Genomic DNA, 14,126 nt, shown 5'->3' on the forward strand with positions numbered 1-14,126 from the left:
GAAGTGGGCGTGGCAAAAATTTGAAACAAACTTGATCTGCGTGCAAGCATAACAAATGCTGTCCAAAAAAAAATTATAGCTCTATCTCTCGTAGTCTCTGAGATCTAGGTGTTCATACGGACAGACGGACAGTCACACAGACGGACAGACACACAGACGGACAGACGGACATGGCTATATCGTCTCGGCCATTCACCCTGATCAAGAATATATATACTTTTTGGACTCCTTCTGTTACATATATTTGATGTTGGTTGTTGACATGCGGGTATACGTAATTTTATTTATACAATTAAAAATACTTCATATTTACATTACTTCAGCTGACAATTTTGATGTTCTTAGCAAGCACTTAAACAAATCCAATCATTTTTTTATATTGTGACAAAAATAGACTGACCTTATGTGTATTTGTGAATATAATCTGTCGCATTCGCTATTCATTTAATACATACAATACTCGTACATGCACATGCACTGAAGTAATCTCTTTTTAGCTGAGCTCTTCAGTGAGTTTTTTTATATTCGATTAGTAAAGCACTTCAATTCGCAATGAGCAGAATTGTAATATATTCAGCCTTGATTGTGGTTGCTCAAGGAGTGTCCTTTGCAGGAGCAACAATTTCACCAGAAGTAATAATAAACAAATACAAATACATAAAAAGAGTGCGTGTTAAAATTAAAATCGTTTCCCCTTTATCAGACATGTGAATCAACTCGTCAACTTGAAGAACAATGCAGCACATATTCGTATTCAGTTTTAAAGCCAATGCTGGATTATTTGCGACATGTTAGAGAAGAACTAGAAAGAAAGGAATTGATGAATAGGGAAATTCAAGAATTAAGAGCCAATCGGGATTATAACAACGGGATCATTAAAGAATTAAGAAATCAAATTGAATTTCAAAAGGAAACTATTCGAAAGTTTACTGATATTTCAAAAAGAACAGATAGTTGTGATGATTTAATTTTCAAATTAAGTGATAGGAGCAAAATGCTATCAAAATGTGAACATAATTTTAAAGAAGTTAATAGAACTTTTGTTGAAAAAAGTGACAGTTTAGTAAAGTTTGAAAATAACTTCAATGAACTTAATAAAACATTTATTGAAAAAAATTTTATGTTATTAAAATGTGAAAATAATTTCAGTGAGCTTAAAAAAAACATTATTGAAAAGAATGAGAGTCTAGTAAAGTTGAAAAATAACTTCAATGAGCTTAATGAAAAGTATATTGAAAAGAATAATGGGATATTCAAATGTGAAAATAAATTCAGCGAGCTTAATAAAACATTTGTTAAGCAGAATAATGAGTTGTTAAAGCAAACAAAAGACTTACAAATGTGCAAAACAGATAACGAAATGTTAAAGATAAATGAGAAAAGGATTTCAGATAGTTTTACTTCAAGTATTCATTCAATAAATATACCTGACTATGATTCATTCGATGTGTTGTTCGATAATAAGACAGCTGAAAAAGACTGGATAGTAATCCAGCAAAGAATAGACGGTAAAGAAGATTTTTATCGCGATTGGAATACGTACGTAGCAGGCTTTGGATCTTTTGAGGGAGATTTCTTTCTAGGCCTAGAGAAGATTCATCGACTAACGTACTCGACACGCTATCAACTTCGTATTCGCGTGGAATACTTCAATGGAATAATACGACACGCTGGCTACGATAATTTCAAAATTGACGGCAATGAAACGGACTACACATTGAGCAGTTTGGGTAAATTTTCTGGCGATAACGACGGTCATCCCTGGGGTGGCGACAATTTACGACATCAGGAAGGCATGAAATTCTCAACATTTGACCGCGATAATGATCGGTGGGAGAACGAGTGTGCAAAATCTCATAAAGCAGGATGGTGGCACAATCGTTGCACAGTGAGGTAAATCTTCATAATAGTTTTATTAATTGGCTGAACTCTAATATTTATTCTTGTACAGCAATTTAAATGGATTATACTCAGTGATAGACGGCAACAAATACACACAAATGTATTGGTCAAACTTTACGCCTCTCAAGAGTGTTCAAATGATTATACGAAAATATCAACCATTGTAAACAAAAGTTTTTAATGAAACGATACCTTATTTTTGAATTTAATGCCCATATAAATTTCACTTTTATTTGCTCATAGAGCTCCTATCAGAACTTGACAGTGTGCGTATACGTGATGTGCTTATTACGAACATTAAACAAATGAGCATGATGATGACGAGGCAACAATATTTTAAAGCTTTACAGCCTTTAATGGATTTTAACCTTTCGACCTTATTTATCTCTTTAGCAAAAAAAAAACAAAAACAAAATGAATCACATAATATGTTAGTTTCTAAGTGCAGATAATCACTATGGGTAAAATTGGCAGCCTAAAAAAGATTTGTAGCCAATTTGTCAGCTTTGATTTACAGGAATTATGTACATATATCGATTGATGAGCAATATAATTCCGTTCGTTTTTGATTATGTTTCTTTCGCATCAACTTAAATAAATTCTACTCTGCGCTTGAGAATAAATAGAACTACTCAAATTTATTTTGGTTTAACTACTCACATCTGAAGCGAGCCAAAATATAAATCAATATTATTAAATTTGTTAGCAAATGATATGATGACAATCTTATACAATATAGTTATACACAAAGATGAATAAATTTTTAAATTCTATTAAGATTTACATTTATTATTACTTGGAAATATACGCAGATTAACATTGTTTTTTTGATTCAGCAATTGTTTTTGTTTTTTTTATTTTTATTTTATTTAAACTGGTTTACTGCTATGTGTTTCTAAGCCTAACAAGTTTCAGATGATAATGAAACAACAATTTCAATTTGACAACCAAAACATCAAATAACTGATTTTATTTATACAATTGAAAGTACATACTTTATATTTATATCAATACTTACATATGTCAGGCGAAAATGACTTTTCTATATACAAAAAAGTTTGCTTTTGTAAATAATACTTCAACAAGATTTAAAGCATCATCAGCACTTAAGACTTTGAGCCGATGTTTAACAAAATAATGATAAACCAAAATAGACTGACCTAATTTGTAGTTGGAAATACAATCTGTCGGAAATGATAAGTCGAAGCTCTCTATGTATTGATAAGTCGAAGCTCTCTCTCATTTCTTTAATATATTCTCGATGTGTTTAGACAAACACTTTAGTGAGTTTTTGATCCAGGTTGAGTAGAGAACAATAATTCCAAATGAGCAGAATAATATTATATACAGCCTTGATTCTGGTTGCTCAAGGAATATCTTTTGCAGAATCAGCAATTAATGAAAAGGTAATAATTCTAGGGAATATGTAAAGTGTACAGTGCGTGTTAAAAGTAAATTTGTCTCTTATCAGGCTACTCAAGAAACTGAACTTGACGAACAATGCAGCGCGTACACTTATAAGTCAGTGAAGCCATTCATAGATTATATACAGCATGTTAAAGATGGACTTGAACAGTGTGAACTAAAGGATAAGGAAGTAAAAGAGTTAAAAGAGAAAATTGTTCATCAGGAAGTCAAAGAAGCGATTATTAAAGAATTGAGGGCTCGGATTGACGATCTGCACTCAAATTTAGAATTTCAGAAAGAAATTATTCATAGTCAAATGTTACAATCCAAGAGTGCAGTGAATTGTGACGAATTGAAATTCAAAATAGTGTTTCAAAATGATAAGCTAGAAGAGTACGAAAATCAGCTTCATACGTTAAACGAAACTCTTGATGAAAAGAATGCCAGCCTATTACAATGGGAAAGAAATCTTCGTGAGATTAACCAAACTCTCGCTGAAAGGAATAATGAGTTGGTGAATGAAAATAATAATTTGAAAGTATGCAATACAAATGTTGATAAGTTAAAGGAGTTAAATGAAAATAGCGTTTGTGGTGGTTGTATTCCGGGTACTAATTCAATATATGTAGATGGCTATGGTTCATTCGATGTGTTGATCGATAATAATACAGCTGGAACTGGCTGGATTGTCATCCAGCAGAGAATAGATGGTAAAGAAGATTTTTATCGCGATTGGGACACGTATTTAGGTGGCTTTGGTTCTTTCAAGGGCGACTTCTTTCTAGGCTTAGAAAAGATTCATCAATTAACGAACTCGACACGCCATGAGCTCCTTATTCACATGAAGAACTTTGATGGGAGTATCAGCAACGTTCGCTTTGACAATTTTAAAGTCGATGGCAAAGATACCGACTACACTTTGAGCAGCTTGGGTAATTATTCTGGGAAACGCGATAATCATGGCAATTTACAAAGGCAAGTGGGCATGAAATTCTCAACGTTGGACCGTGATAATGATGTCTGGGAAGGAAACTGCGCAGAAGAGTATCACGCAGGCTGGTGGTACACAGAGTGTACAGATTGGTAAAAATTACAATATATATAATTGATTGATTATGCTGATACATCTGTTTTTTACACAGCCATTTAAATGGAGTCTACCCGGCGAAAGGAGATGATTGGAAGAGGCCAAACCTTCGTTGGGTTGAGCTAGAGAGTCCCACGACGGTCAAAATGCTCATACGTAGACATGCTGATAATTAAATCATTTTTCGTGTTTCCTGAGATCAATAATTATAAACAGCAGCTTAGCGATCTTACATTCTATTTACAATAGTTTATTTACAACGAGTTGATTCTCTATTTAGCATTATCCAGAAAGTCTTTGGCCTCATTTATCTTGGCCGCCAAATATGGAGAGCCACCACGATCCGGATGATTGAGCAACATGATTTTCTTATGCGCATCCTTGATCTGCAACATGTCATGTTAATCAGTTGGATAGGTTTGTAAGTCTGAAGCACGTGGAGTACTTACCTTGAGCTTTGGAGCACTGGGACTGACACCAAGAATAAGAGCGGCTTCGCGTTTGTTCATTTTGGGATCAAAGCCGCCCTTATAGTACTTGGCATTAGCCATGCTCTCCGCATCGAATTTCGGCAGATTCTTGAGGGCCTCATTGAATTTCGTTGTCATCTGTGGCATGCGTCGCATCAAATGTTTTCCAGCAAAGCCAACAGCCGCCACGCCGAGGCCGGCTAAAATAATCGAGCTCGTCTTGTGGTAGAATTTACGGTTGAAGGTGTGTTTTGGTGGCATTGCATTTGTTGCAATTTTTATGGAACGATTGTCGAAACAAGAAATTAAAAATAATTGTGATAATTGACAGTTTATTTATCAAATAAACATAAATATTTTGCAATTTTATACCATTTTTATGTAATCGATGTGTGTTGTTGACTGTTGTCGTTCTGACAGCTGACTTGAATATGTTTCGAGTATCGATAATGTATAACAAGTACATTTGAAAACTCTGATATCGATATCCTGTGTTATTTGGAGATGGTACTCACTATAATCGTAAGGTTTCTGAACGTCGATTGCAAACGACTATCCACAAAATATTTTATAATCAAAGATCACATTAAAAATTTAATTTTAAAAGCAACAAACCGTATTTTGTATTATATAGAAAATAAAGAAATAATGTTGCTGAACATATTTTACACACTGAAGTCGAACGCGGAATGATGGTCAACCACATTATTGGTAAAACATCGATAATAAAAATTGAAGCAACTCTGATATTATGCATTGACGATATTTTTGATTGATGTTTTGACATCACCAATAGACGTTGTTTTTATGTTGAATTGTTGAAAAAACTAAAATATAGAATAGTAGGAATTTTTGTTTATGGGACATGCCAGCTGCAGAAAGATTTCACAATAAGCCTATGATATGGTTAATTCGCCACGAGAATATACTCTTTACGCTATGGGAGGAGGAAAGTAAAAAAGTCAACTACAGCGGCAACTATCAAAATATATATCAAGCGATTGCCGAAAAACTGTGTAAAGCCGGTTTACAAATACAATGGAAAGATGTACGAACTAGAATTGAGAGTGTCACCAAGAAATACAAGTATGTATGTTTACAAATACAAATAACATAATTGACTAATCAACATGAAACCAATTGCCAAGCAGCGAAGAGCTAAGGGATATTGAAGCTCTTGGACGGCCGTCTTCATGGCGGCATTTTGAGCGTGTTCACAAGATTCTCGGCGTTAGCCCACAAAGCATTGAGAGCATCGAGAGCAATGGTATGTTTTTCATGTTCATATATACATATACATACATATATTCTGTTCATTGCAACTATAATTAAATTATTTCAGGCGTTGCCACTCTGTTGGATGATGAACAATATGGCCTTGATGATTTACCCAATTCCGAGACGTCGTCTGTTGCTGAACCCAACGACAATAATTGCCCTGACTCAGTCTCCGCCTCCCCATCGCCAGAAAAGAAGAGACGCAAATTGGGAAATACAAGTAAAATGACGCCTTTCGAGCTAGCGATGCTGGAGATTGAACGGGATCGAACTGTTCGCTTGGAGAGCATTGCCATGAATCGGCTTGAAGTAATGAAACGAATGGCAGCAGAAAATGCCGAGTTTCACAAAAAACTACTTGCACTCGTGAAAAGCAGAAAGTGAAGCCCTGACTTTGTACAAATTTAGTTCTAATATATGCTACTAAAATATCTGACAAATTCCATAATTTGTATTAATTATGCTTCACTCGGCAAATCGCTGAGATAAGAGTCGCAAATAGTGTTCTTATTTAAGTTGCACAATTTGGAAAATATGCAACAGCAGTTGATAATTTATTTGCATGATCATAACAATTAATTTTTAGTGCGAATCGCTCAAAAGCATTAATTATTCATTGATGTCCTTCACGTCATCTTGTAGATGAATTCGGGAGACAATTGAGACGCATCCAGCAGTGCTCTCTCTTCATAGTTCTCTGATTTGGGCTGACAATTTGGACTCCACAAGTAGATATTCATCAACTATCGTCTATTTCTTAATATCATTGCCTAGGCTTAGTAAGACCTGCCTTAAAAATGTTAAATAAAGTTTAATTTATTCGCCAAGGCGTTGAGACTTCTTAGAAAACGCTCTTTTTAAAAAATACATTATCAAAATTTGACAGGTCAAAATAGTCTGACCTGTTTTCTAGTTGGAAATATAATCTGTTTGATGAATATGTATATTTAGAATTGAGTATGGGCAGAATAGTACAATGAACTTTATAATCCTCTCTATTCTTAGATAAGCAGACTCTTAAATTGAGCCATGTCTTTAATAAATTGTCGCTGTCTTTAGAAAAACACTTCAGTGAGTTTTTGATCCAGGTTGAGTAGAGAACAATAATTCCAAATGAGCAGAATAATATTATATACAGCCTTGATTCTGGTTGCTCAAGGAATATCTTTTGCAGAATCAGCAATTAATGAAAAGGTAATAATTCTAGGGAATATGTAAAGTGTACAGTGCGTGTTAAAAGTAAATTATTTCCCTTTCGTCAGGCTACTCAAGAAAACGAACTTGACGAACAATGCAGCGCGTACACTTATAAGTCAGTGAAGCCATTTATGGATTATATACAGCATGTTAAAGACGGACTTGAACAGTGTGAACTAAAGGATAAGGAAGTAAAAGAGTTAAAAGAGAAAATCGTGCATAAGGAATCCAATGAAGTGATTATTAAAGAATTGAGGTCTCAAATCGAATTTCAGAAAGAAATTATTCGTAGTCAATTGGTGCAATCAAAAAGTGCTGTGAATTACGATGAATTGAAATTCAAAATAGTGTTTCAAAATGATAAGCTAGAAGAGTACGAAAATCAGCTCCATACGTTAAACGAAACTCTCGATGAAAAGAATGCTAGCTTGTTACAATGGGAAAGACATCTCAATGAGATTAACAAAACTCTCGCTGAGAGGAATAATGAATTGGTGAAAGAAAAGAATAATTTGAAAGTATGCAATACAAATGTTGACAAGTTAAAGGAGTTAAATGAGAATAGCGTTTGTGGTGGTGGTATTCCTGTTCCCCGTCCAATAAATGTAGATGGTTATGGTTCATTTGACGTGTTGTTCGATAATAAGACATATGGACCTGGCTGGATTGTAATTCTGCAGAGAATAGATGGTGGAGAAGAGTTTTTCCGCAGTTGGGCGACGTATTCTGCAGGCTTTGGTTCCTTCTCGGGCAACTTCTTTCTAGGCTTAGAAAAGATTCATCAACTAACGAACTCGACACGTTATGAGCTTCTCATTCAAATGGAGGATTATGATGGAAGAGTCAGCAACGTTCGCTTCGACAATTTTAAAGTTGATGGCAAAGATAATGACTATTTAGTGAGCAGTTTGGGCAATTATTCTGGGCAAAGCAATAATCAATGCAAGTACTCAAAGATTGACGATGATACTGATATGTGGGAATATGTAAACTGCAAAGAAAATTATCGCGAAGGCGCATGGTACGCAGATTGTTTGGAAAGGTAAAAACTATAATAAAAAATATAATATATAATTATGCTAAAATATTTGTTTCTTACACAGAAAAACAAATGAGTACTTCCCGGTGAAAGAGACTGAATGGGGATTACCAAATACTTGTTTGTATAGCTCACCGACTCTCGCCTCATCCAAAATGCTTATACGCAGATACAAATATGATGAAATTATTGTTAGATAATGCGATCATAGTCTTGGATAAATAAAAAAATGTGTTTAGTATCTTAAATTCTTTTTATAGCATCGAGTTGATTCTCTATTTAGCATTATCCAAAAGGGGTTTGGTTGATCTTGGCCGACTCCGAAAAAGGGAGCAATATGATCCTTGACTTGGTGATCACTTTGGATATATTTCCTATTCTGGAGCACATGAAACTCTTACCTTGAGTTTTGTGCTAATCGCTTGTCGTATCATTTCAGCTTCTGGATCACTCTTGGTTACCTGAGTGAAGTTTGCTTGTTTGCTTTCATCATTTGGCACACTGTTGACCCACGAGTCGCAAATTATGCTCTTTTTGTAGCTGAGGAAATTGTGCAATATGCAACAGCAGTCAATAATATCATTGGGTTTCCCCTGGGTATCTAATCCCTTAGCCAAGCGGCCAAAACGCGCTCTCAACTCAAGAAAAGCACGATCCACAACGTGTCTGGCTTCATTTAGAGCATTGTTAAAGACACTTTGCCGGGGTGTTGCATTTGATGGATGCGGTGTTATGAGCGTTGGACTCATCTCGTAGCTGGAGTCTCCCAAAAGCATCAATGGAACAGCAATGCTCCCCATAATCTTGTAGTTTAATTCGATAAAAGGTGATGCATCAAACATTTCTAGCAATGCACTTCCTTTATATGTCTCGGCATCGGGCTGGCTACTTGGACTCTTGTACTCCACATACAGAAATCTTCCACTGAAATTTGATTTAATTGGAAATAGCTTGCATAAATAAAACTAAGTAGCTAGCTTACCGATAATCCACTAGAGCCAGCAACGTATTTACGCTCAATTGCATGTGACAGCAGCCTGTGAATTGATTAAAAGTTTAGCAAAATGAAAATACAACAAATAGCAACATTTTTTAGTGCTCACCAATTGCGCCAATGCACTGTGGAATTCCGTGAACATCATAGAAACCTTGTACACATTTCTGAAGCGTCGCCTGTTGTGTCAGGAATTCGTGTGGCATGAAATCCGGGCCAAGAACACGTTTCACCTCTTTGCAAAACTGATTGAGTATCTTGCACACCATTGGAGTTGAGACGCCAAACAGCTGCGCCACCGCACTGTATTCAGCTGTGGTCCCTAAGGTATATAATGCAATGGCAATTCGCTTTTCCACTGCAATTGCTTTTCGGAATGATGTGTTTGCTTTTTTCATACACTTTAGATATTCGATCAATTGATAGAAGTCACTTCTTTCCAGGCGAAAATGCTGCTTAAAATCCTCATCTGTAGCGTGCGGCACAATTTTCTCCCAGAATGCTCCGCTACGTGGCTGTGTTAGAAATGTATTGGGAGGGTTATCAAATTTAGTGAAATTTTTTTTTAATTCATAACTATTTGAAAATAACTTACAATTGCCCATTCGCGAGGCGCTTTTCGTTTCTTGCGTTGCCGGTCATAGCTAAAGCGGCAGCCATCCACCGTGTCGTCAAACTCTTCTTCCCACTCGAGCAGATTGAGGAAACTTAACTCATTCTGCTCGCACAACATCACAAGTCTTGAAATATCCATTTTTAATTTCGTTAAACATAAACATACATTTTATCAAATACAAATTGAAACAACAGCAGCTGTTATCGATAAGAAACCAGGGATGCAGCAACCGCCACAACAGCAACAGTTGCGGAACAGCTGACAAAAAGTTGCATACGCTTTTTATGTTGCATTCTGTAGAATGTTGCATTTAGTAGAAATATGCAATACATATGAAGCAAAATGCTATATTTTCGAAAATTCGGAATGATTTCTGAAAAAAACCGTTAGCTTCGTGCCAATATCGCACAAATTGAGCTATCGATGCCTATCGTCTAAAATCGTGTTTTGCACGCATTACCAGCAATATCCCATTGCCCTCGTTTTATTTTGGATTTTGCAAACTGACTTTTTGTATGCTCATTTTTATGCTAGAAAAACTAGGAAAGAAAAATACATTCAAATAATGTAGTAAAGAAAAGCTAATAATTACTTGAAGTGTATATTTGGTATATATTTCGACATTAAATAATCGATTTTAAAACTGAACTTACGGTCACCCTGCGCATCGGGCTCCCACAACAAAACAAGTGAAGAAGAAGAAGCGTGAAAATTTTTGATGTGCAAAGAAGTTTTTAAACGATATTCGTATATTATTGATTAATAAACAACAAATAAAAGTAAAAGTGTCAATTGGCTTGCTCGGTGATAAAACCGTGTCGTGTGCCGTGTGCTGTTGACGTTGGTGTAGTTGCTGTTGGGTGTGTGTTTGTGTGCGTGCGTGTGTCAGTGTGTGAGTGTCTGTCTCTGCTGGGCGACAAAAGAATCTAAAACTATTTTTGGCGAAAGGCAACAACAGAAGCAGCGCAGCAGCAGAAGCCGTCAAACTGGAGCGTATTCCGGAGTATTTGCGCGACACCGTCGATTGGTTGATGGGGTAAGTAACCAAGTGCAATATGCAACAAAAGAAAATAAAATAAAACAAATCCTGTGTATTTTTTTATAAATACATATAACACACGATAACAGAGGCGACCGCAACGACGACGGTGACTACGATGTCGCGACGTTACGTCGCTGCTCGTTTTGGTTGCTTGGTGGTGTCTTTTATGTCCTCTGCTCTGCTTTGCGCTGCCATTTGGCGTTTTGCCAATTGGCCTCGTTTCACATCATCATCCATCTCTTCTTTGGCCAAACCAAAAGAAATTTTCATTTCTTTTTTCGTCTTCTTCAGCTTCGTTGTTTGCTTCAACCCCCCAAAACTCGTCCCGTTCCCTCCCCATTAACTCTCGCAGGAGTTGCGTAGTCCCTATTTTGCCTTATTGTTGTTATTCTCTGCTTCTTCTTTACGTTGTTATCGTTTACACACTGCGAAATCAATAAAAGGAAAATCATATTTATCGATTTCTCAAATGTAACGCAATCGCAAGTGTTTTGATTTTTTTTTCGTGTTTTATGTACTCACACACACACACACACACATTCTTGCGTATCCATGCACATTAATGCATTCTGCTTCCTTCTCGACCATTCATCAAGGCCACTGATGTTTTTTTTTTCGATTGTCTGCTTCACCTTTTGCATCTCACTCGTTAGCTTATATGCTCTCTCATTCGTTCTCCCTCTTTCCCATTGTTCGCTTGTTTATATTTCTACGCAGCGTCGACGACGACGGCTAGGAGATAAGAGAAGCCGGTTTATTGAACTTGCCAATTTCATTACAGTTTCCAATCAAAACAGAGAAAAAAGCAAACTTATACAAACAGCAGTAACACTACAAACTATGGTCAATGTAGATCATGCAAACATTTTACACATATACATATGTACATACATTTGCATGTGTGGGAAAGGTGTTTACTTTCATCTGGTTTATCGATTGACGATGCTATCGATTTTAGTGGTAGATTGCATTTATTTAAACCAGCTACTGATTGGAGTAGAAGGTTATCATAACTTAAAATGTACAGCACAAATAATTTTTTATTGATTTATTAAGCTTCTTTTGATCCCAAAATCTGAAACATAATAAAATTTTATTAGTAAAGTACAGAGCATAACAGAAATGTTGTATGGGTAATTTCATTAAAATCAGAGATTAATTATGTGTTGATGAATAATTTTATAGTCTCTATTTTAATTGTTACTATTTTAGAGAAAAATGTAGCGGTTATAGAATTTATTTTGTTACTTGACAACTAGGAGATTACTGAATAATACTACTTATATTTGGCTCTAATTAAAAAATAAAAATGTATTTATTTATATTTTATTTTTTTATTTGAATGCAAAAGTTTTGCTTCTTTCCGTCTTAGCAAGTTTCATTACGAAAAGCAATTAGCATTTTATTTTTTTTAAGAAATTGGAAAATATATTTGTAGATGTGGGATCTTCCCTGTCGCCAACTAAGCTCAACTAGGGAATGTTGGAAAAGTGGTTGGAAGGCGGGGTGTAAACCTCGGCCTTGAGGCGCACTTAGCACAACTCTAATTGAATTAGACAACATGCGGACGAGAGCACAAAATAAAAGGCACGTCACAATAGACACAGACAAATAGGAAGAGAGAGGGAGAGAGCAATTGCGAGGGAGAAGAAGAAAATGGATAATTCGCAAGTTGGCAACACTTCGCGTCTGGAATTGATTGACAGGGTTGACAAATCATTTGCGAAAATCAATTTTTCTACTATGTCTTAGAAAAAGACAGAGACAAAAGTGAAAGACCGAGGACATGAGGGCAGCATACACAGAGAGAAATAATCTACCGGCTACCGATTCAATTTGTATGAATTAAAGAGAAAATTTAATAATAAATTTGCTTTATATTTTTTAGTTAAAAAGTCAGTATGCAAAAAAAGAAATCATTTCAACCGAAATTTGGTGCCGTTATATTTTTTTTCCCCCTTATTTACTTTTAACTTCAAGTGCAGAGAATTCGTAAAGTGCATTTTTTGTAGTTTGTTTTTAGAGCGTCATTATTGGTTTCTCTATGTGTATAGGAATGGGTAAAGACTTGATTTAGCTGGCAATTGCACTGCACTCAGTTGTCGTTGGACCCTGGACGCGTCTAGTTCCATTCCGTACCCATACAAAAAACGTTACCTTTCCTTTTCGGCCATGAATTGGGCCATCTCGAATCTAACGGGCGGCAATCGGGTGAGTCGGGCCATCCTCGTGCGCTATTCCTCAGTGCCCTTGGCGGATGATGGCAGCACCTCATCGACGACACCAGCGGCGACCACACCACGCTCATCCACATCGCACTCCTCGCTGTCGTCCACGTTTGCAGCCACCTTTGCTCGCCATGTGCCGCGCCAGCAAAACAACAACAGCAGCGGCAGTGGGAACAACAATAATCACAACAATAACAACAGCACCAGCAATAATAATAATAGCAACAATATCGGCCACAAGGGACAATCAAATGTGGCGACCAATGTGGGCGGCGTTGTGGCAGCTGGGGGCGGGGCAAGTGGATCTGCCAGCAGCAATTCATCCACACAGCTGTCGCTGCCCCCTTGATGTGGAGGAGACGGTCACCTGTTTCTGTCGGTAAGCCACAGGAATTTAAGAGTCGCGTTGAGATGAGGGAGATAATATGGATTAGATGTGAAGCTCTTTCACTATATACATATGGTGTTCATAGTTGCCCGATTTGCAACAGAGATTAAAGATATTTCTTAAATACAAGCCACTACAAAATATTTCATAATACTTTATACAACGTTTTTTAAGCGATCCGACTTTTTTTTCACTCACATATTGTTGTTAAATTAGGTTTCATAAACATGAAAGAGAACAAATGTTAAAAATAATTTATTTCGGACAAGACCTTATTTTTATTCCTCAGTGTTGCTGATAATTAAATTAGTATTAAAATTTGACTGTCCAAGTAAAAAATGGTTTAATGTGGTGGAGAAAACTATATTAAATCAAATATAACAGACAATTAGAATTATAAATATTGAATTTAATTTTTTTTTTCGAAATAATTATAATTAACTATGTATTTCAATATTTAGATGTTTATCAATTTGCT

The 14,126-nt window shown here is 36.0% G+C and overlaps 8 protein-coding genes across 10 annotated transcripts in view; 6 read left to right on the forward strand and 2 right to left on the reverse strand.

Moving 5' to 3' along the window:
- Positions 1-516: 516 nt before the first annotated feature.
- Positions 517-2,361, forward strand: LOC117570551 (angiopoietin-related protein 7-like). The gene is made up of 3 exons (XM_034252275.2): positions 517-633; positions 704-1,893; positions 1,952-2,361. Exons 1-3 carry the CDS (start codon positions 553-555, stop codon positions 2,067-2,069), a joined length of 1,389 nt encoding a protein of 462 aa, XP_034108166.2. The 5' UTR covers positions 517-552; the 3' UTR covers positions 2,070-2,361.
- A 625-nt stretch (positions 2,362-2,986) lies between these two features.
- Positions 2,987-4,245, forward strand: LOC127565007 (angiopoietin-2-like). The gene is made up of 3 exons (XM_052005720.1): positions 2,987-3,308; positions 3,374-4,180; positions 4,237-4,245. The coding sequence occupies exons 1-3, from the start codon at positions 3,228-3,230 to the stop codon at positions 4,243-4,245; spliced, it is 897 nt and encodes a 298-aa protein (XP_051861680.1). The 5' UTR covers positions 2,987-3,227.
- LOC117570552 (fibrinogen-like protein 1) lies at positions 4,216-4,572 on the forward strand. The gene is made up of 2 exons (XM_034252278.2): positions 4,216-4,392; positions 4,452-4,572. The coding sequence occupies exons 1-2, from the start codon at positions 4,295-4,297 to the stop codon at positions 4,570-4,572; spliced, it is 219 nt and encodes a 72-aa protein (XP_034108169.2). The 5' UTR covers positions 4,216-4,294.
- On the reverse strand, positions 4,384-5,389 carry LOC117570556 (mitochondrial import inner membrane translocase subunit TIM14). 3 transcript variants are annotated; one of them, XM_052005375.1, is made up of 3 exons: positions 4,846-5,296; positions 4,641-4,782; positions 4,384-4,589 (listed from the first exon to the last, which is right to left on the reverse strand). In XM_052005375.1, exons 1-2 carry the CDS (start codon positions 5,125-5,127, stop codon positions 4,669-4,671), a joined length of 396 nt encoding a protein of 131 aa, XP_051861335.1. In that variant the 5' UTR covers positions 5,128-5,296; the 3' UTR covers positions 4,384-4,589; positions 4,641-4,668. The 3 variants fall into 3 exon arrangements, with proteins under 3 accessions (XP_051861335.1, XP_034108174.1, XP_034108173.1); XM_034252283.2 differs by lacking the exon at positions 4,384-4,589 and having other exon boundaries at positions 4,626-4,782; positions 4,846-5,085; positions 5,239-5,389; XM_034252282.2 differs by lacking the exon at positions 4,384-4,589 and having other exon boundaries at positions 4,626-4,782.
- A 260-nt stretch (positions 5,390-5,649) lies between these two features.
- Positions 5,650-7,605, forward strand: LOC117570555 (uncharacterized). Its single transcript, XM_034252281.2, has 4 exons — positions 5,650-5,952; positions 6,018-6,133; positions 6,209-7,338; positions 7,407-7,605. The coding sequence occupies exons 1-3, from the start codon at positions 5,732-5,734 to the stop codon at positions 6,526-6,528; spliced, it is 657 nt and encodes a 218-aa protein (XP_034108172.1). The 5' UTR covers positions 5,650-5,731; the 3' UTR covers positions 6,529-7,338; positions 7,407-7,605.
- An 84-nt stretch (positions 7,606-7,689) lies between these two features.
- Positions 7,690-8,580, forward strand: LOC127565717 (uncharacterized). The gene is made up of 2 exons (XM_052005722.1): positions 7,690-8,383; positions 8,445-8,580. Exons 1-2 carry the CDS (start codon positions 8,163-8,165, stop codon positions 8,578-8,580), a joined length of 357 nt encoding a protein of 118 aa, XP_051861682.1. The 5' UTR covers positions 7,690-8,162.
- Positions 8,440-10,319, reverse strand: LOC117570553 (putative nuclease HARBI1). Its single transcript, XM_034252279.2, has 4 exons — positions 9,970-10,319; positions 9,484-9,889; positions 9,363-9,417; positions 8,440-9,304 (listed from the first exon to the last, which is right to left on the reverse strand). Exons 1-4 carry the CDS (start codon positions 10,126-10,128, stop codon positions 8,755-8,757), a joined length of 1,170 nt encoding a protein of 389 aa, XP_034108170.1. The 5' UTR covers positions 10,129-10,319; the 3' UTR covers positions 8,440-8,754.
- Positions 10,320-13,136: 2,817 nt separating this feature from the next.
- Positions 13,137-14,126, forward strand: part of LOC117570549 (MOB kinase activator-like 2) — a 36,197-nt gene continuing 35,207 nt past the window's right edge. The window contains 2 exon segments of the mRNA XM_034252272.2: positions 13,137-13,600; positions 13,602-13,639. Of these exon segments, the coding sequence (XP_034108163.1) occupies positions 13,205-13,600; positions 13,602-13,639 (434 nt within the window). The 5' untranslated portion in view covers positions 13,137-13,204.

Source organism: Drosophila albomicans, chromosome 3 (assembly GCF_009650485.2).
Source record: "Drosophila albomicans strain 15112-1751.03 chromosome 3, ASM965048v2, whole genome shotgun sequence".
In the NCBI taxonomy this organism is placed as follows: domain Eukaryota; kingdom Metazoa; phylum Arthropoda; class Insecta; order Diptera; family Drosophilidae; genus Drosophila; species Drosophila albomicans.

Excerpts from the sequence above, each read along its gene's own strand:
- LOC117570551 (XM_034252275.2), top strand. The coding sequence starts at position 553 with ATGAGCAGAATTGTAATATATTCAGCCTTGATTGTGGTTGCTCAAGGA. Across the intron at positions 634-703 it reads GAGCAACAATTTCACCAGAA|ACATGTGAATCAACTCGTCA; the intron begins GTAATAATAAAC and ends CCCCTTTATCAG. Across the intron at positions 1,894-1,951 it reads CACAATCGTTGCACAGTGAG|CAATTTAAATGGATTATACT; the intron begins GTAAATCTTCAT and ends ATTCTTGTACAG.
- LOC127565007 (XM_052005720.1), top strand. The coding sequence starts at position 3,228 with ATGAGCAGAATAATATTATATACAGCCTTGATTCTGGTTGCTCAAGGA. Across the intron at positions 3,309-3,373 it reads AATCAGCAATTAATGAAAAG|GCTACTCAAGAAACTGAACT; the intron begins GTAATAATTCTA and ends GTCTCTTATCAG.
- LOC117570552 (XM_034252278.2), top strand. The coding sequence starts at position 4,295 with ATGAAATTCTCAACGTTGGACCGTGATAATGATGTCTGGGAAGGAAAC. Across the intron at positions 4,393-4,451 it reads TACACAGAGTGTACAGATTG|CCATTTAAATGGAGTCTACC; the intron begins GTAAAAATTACA and ends TTTTTTACACAG.
- LOC117570556 (XM_052005375.1), bottom strand. The coding sequence starts at position 5,127 with ATGCCACCAAAACACACCTTCAACCGTAAATTCTACCACAAGACGAGC. Across the intron at positions 4,783-4,845 it reads CCAGTGCTCCAAAGCTCAAG|ATCAAGGATGCGCATAAGAA; the intron begins GTAAGTACTCCA and ends GACATGTTGCAG.
- LOC117570555 (XM_034252281.2), top strand. The coding sequence starts at position 5,732 with ATGCCAGCTGCAGAAAGATTTCACAATAAGCCTATGATATGGTTAATT. Across the intron at positions 5,953-6,017 it reads AGTGTCACCAAGAAATACAA|CGAAGAGCTAAGGGATATTG; the intron begins GTATGTATGTTT and ends ATTGCCAAGCAG. Across the intron at positions 6,134-6,208 it reads TGAGAGCATCGAGAGCAATG|GCGTTGCCACTCTGTTGGAT; the intron begins GTATGTTTTTCA and ends AAATTATTTCAG.
- LOC127565717 (XM_052005722.1), top strand. The coding sequence starts at position 8,163 with ATGGAGGATTATGATGGAAGAGTCAGCAACGTTCGCTTCGACAATTTT. Across the intron at positions 8,384-8,444 it reads TACGCAGATTGTTTGGAAAG|AAAAACAAATGAGTACTTCC; the intron begins GTAAAAACTATA and ends TTTCTTACACAG.
- LOC117570553 (XM_034252279.2), bottom strand. The coding sequence starts at position 10,128 with ATGGATATTTCAAGACTTGTGATGTTGTGCGAGCAGAATGAGTTAAGT. Across the intron at positions 9,418-9,483 it reads ACAGTGCATTGGCGCAATTG|GCTGCTGTCACATGCAATTG; the intron begins GTGAGCACTAAA and ends ATCAATTCACAG. Across the intron at positions 9,305-9,362 it reads CTGGCTCTAGTGGATTATCG|TGGAAGATTTCTGTATGTGG; the intron begins GTAAGCTAGCTA and ends ATCAAATTTCAG.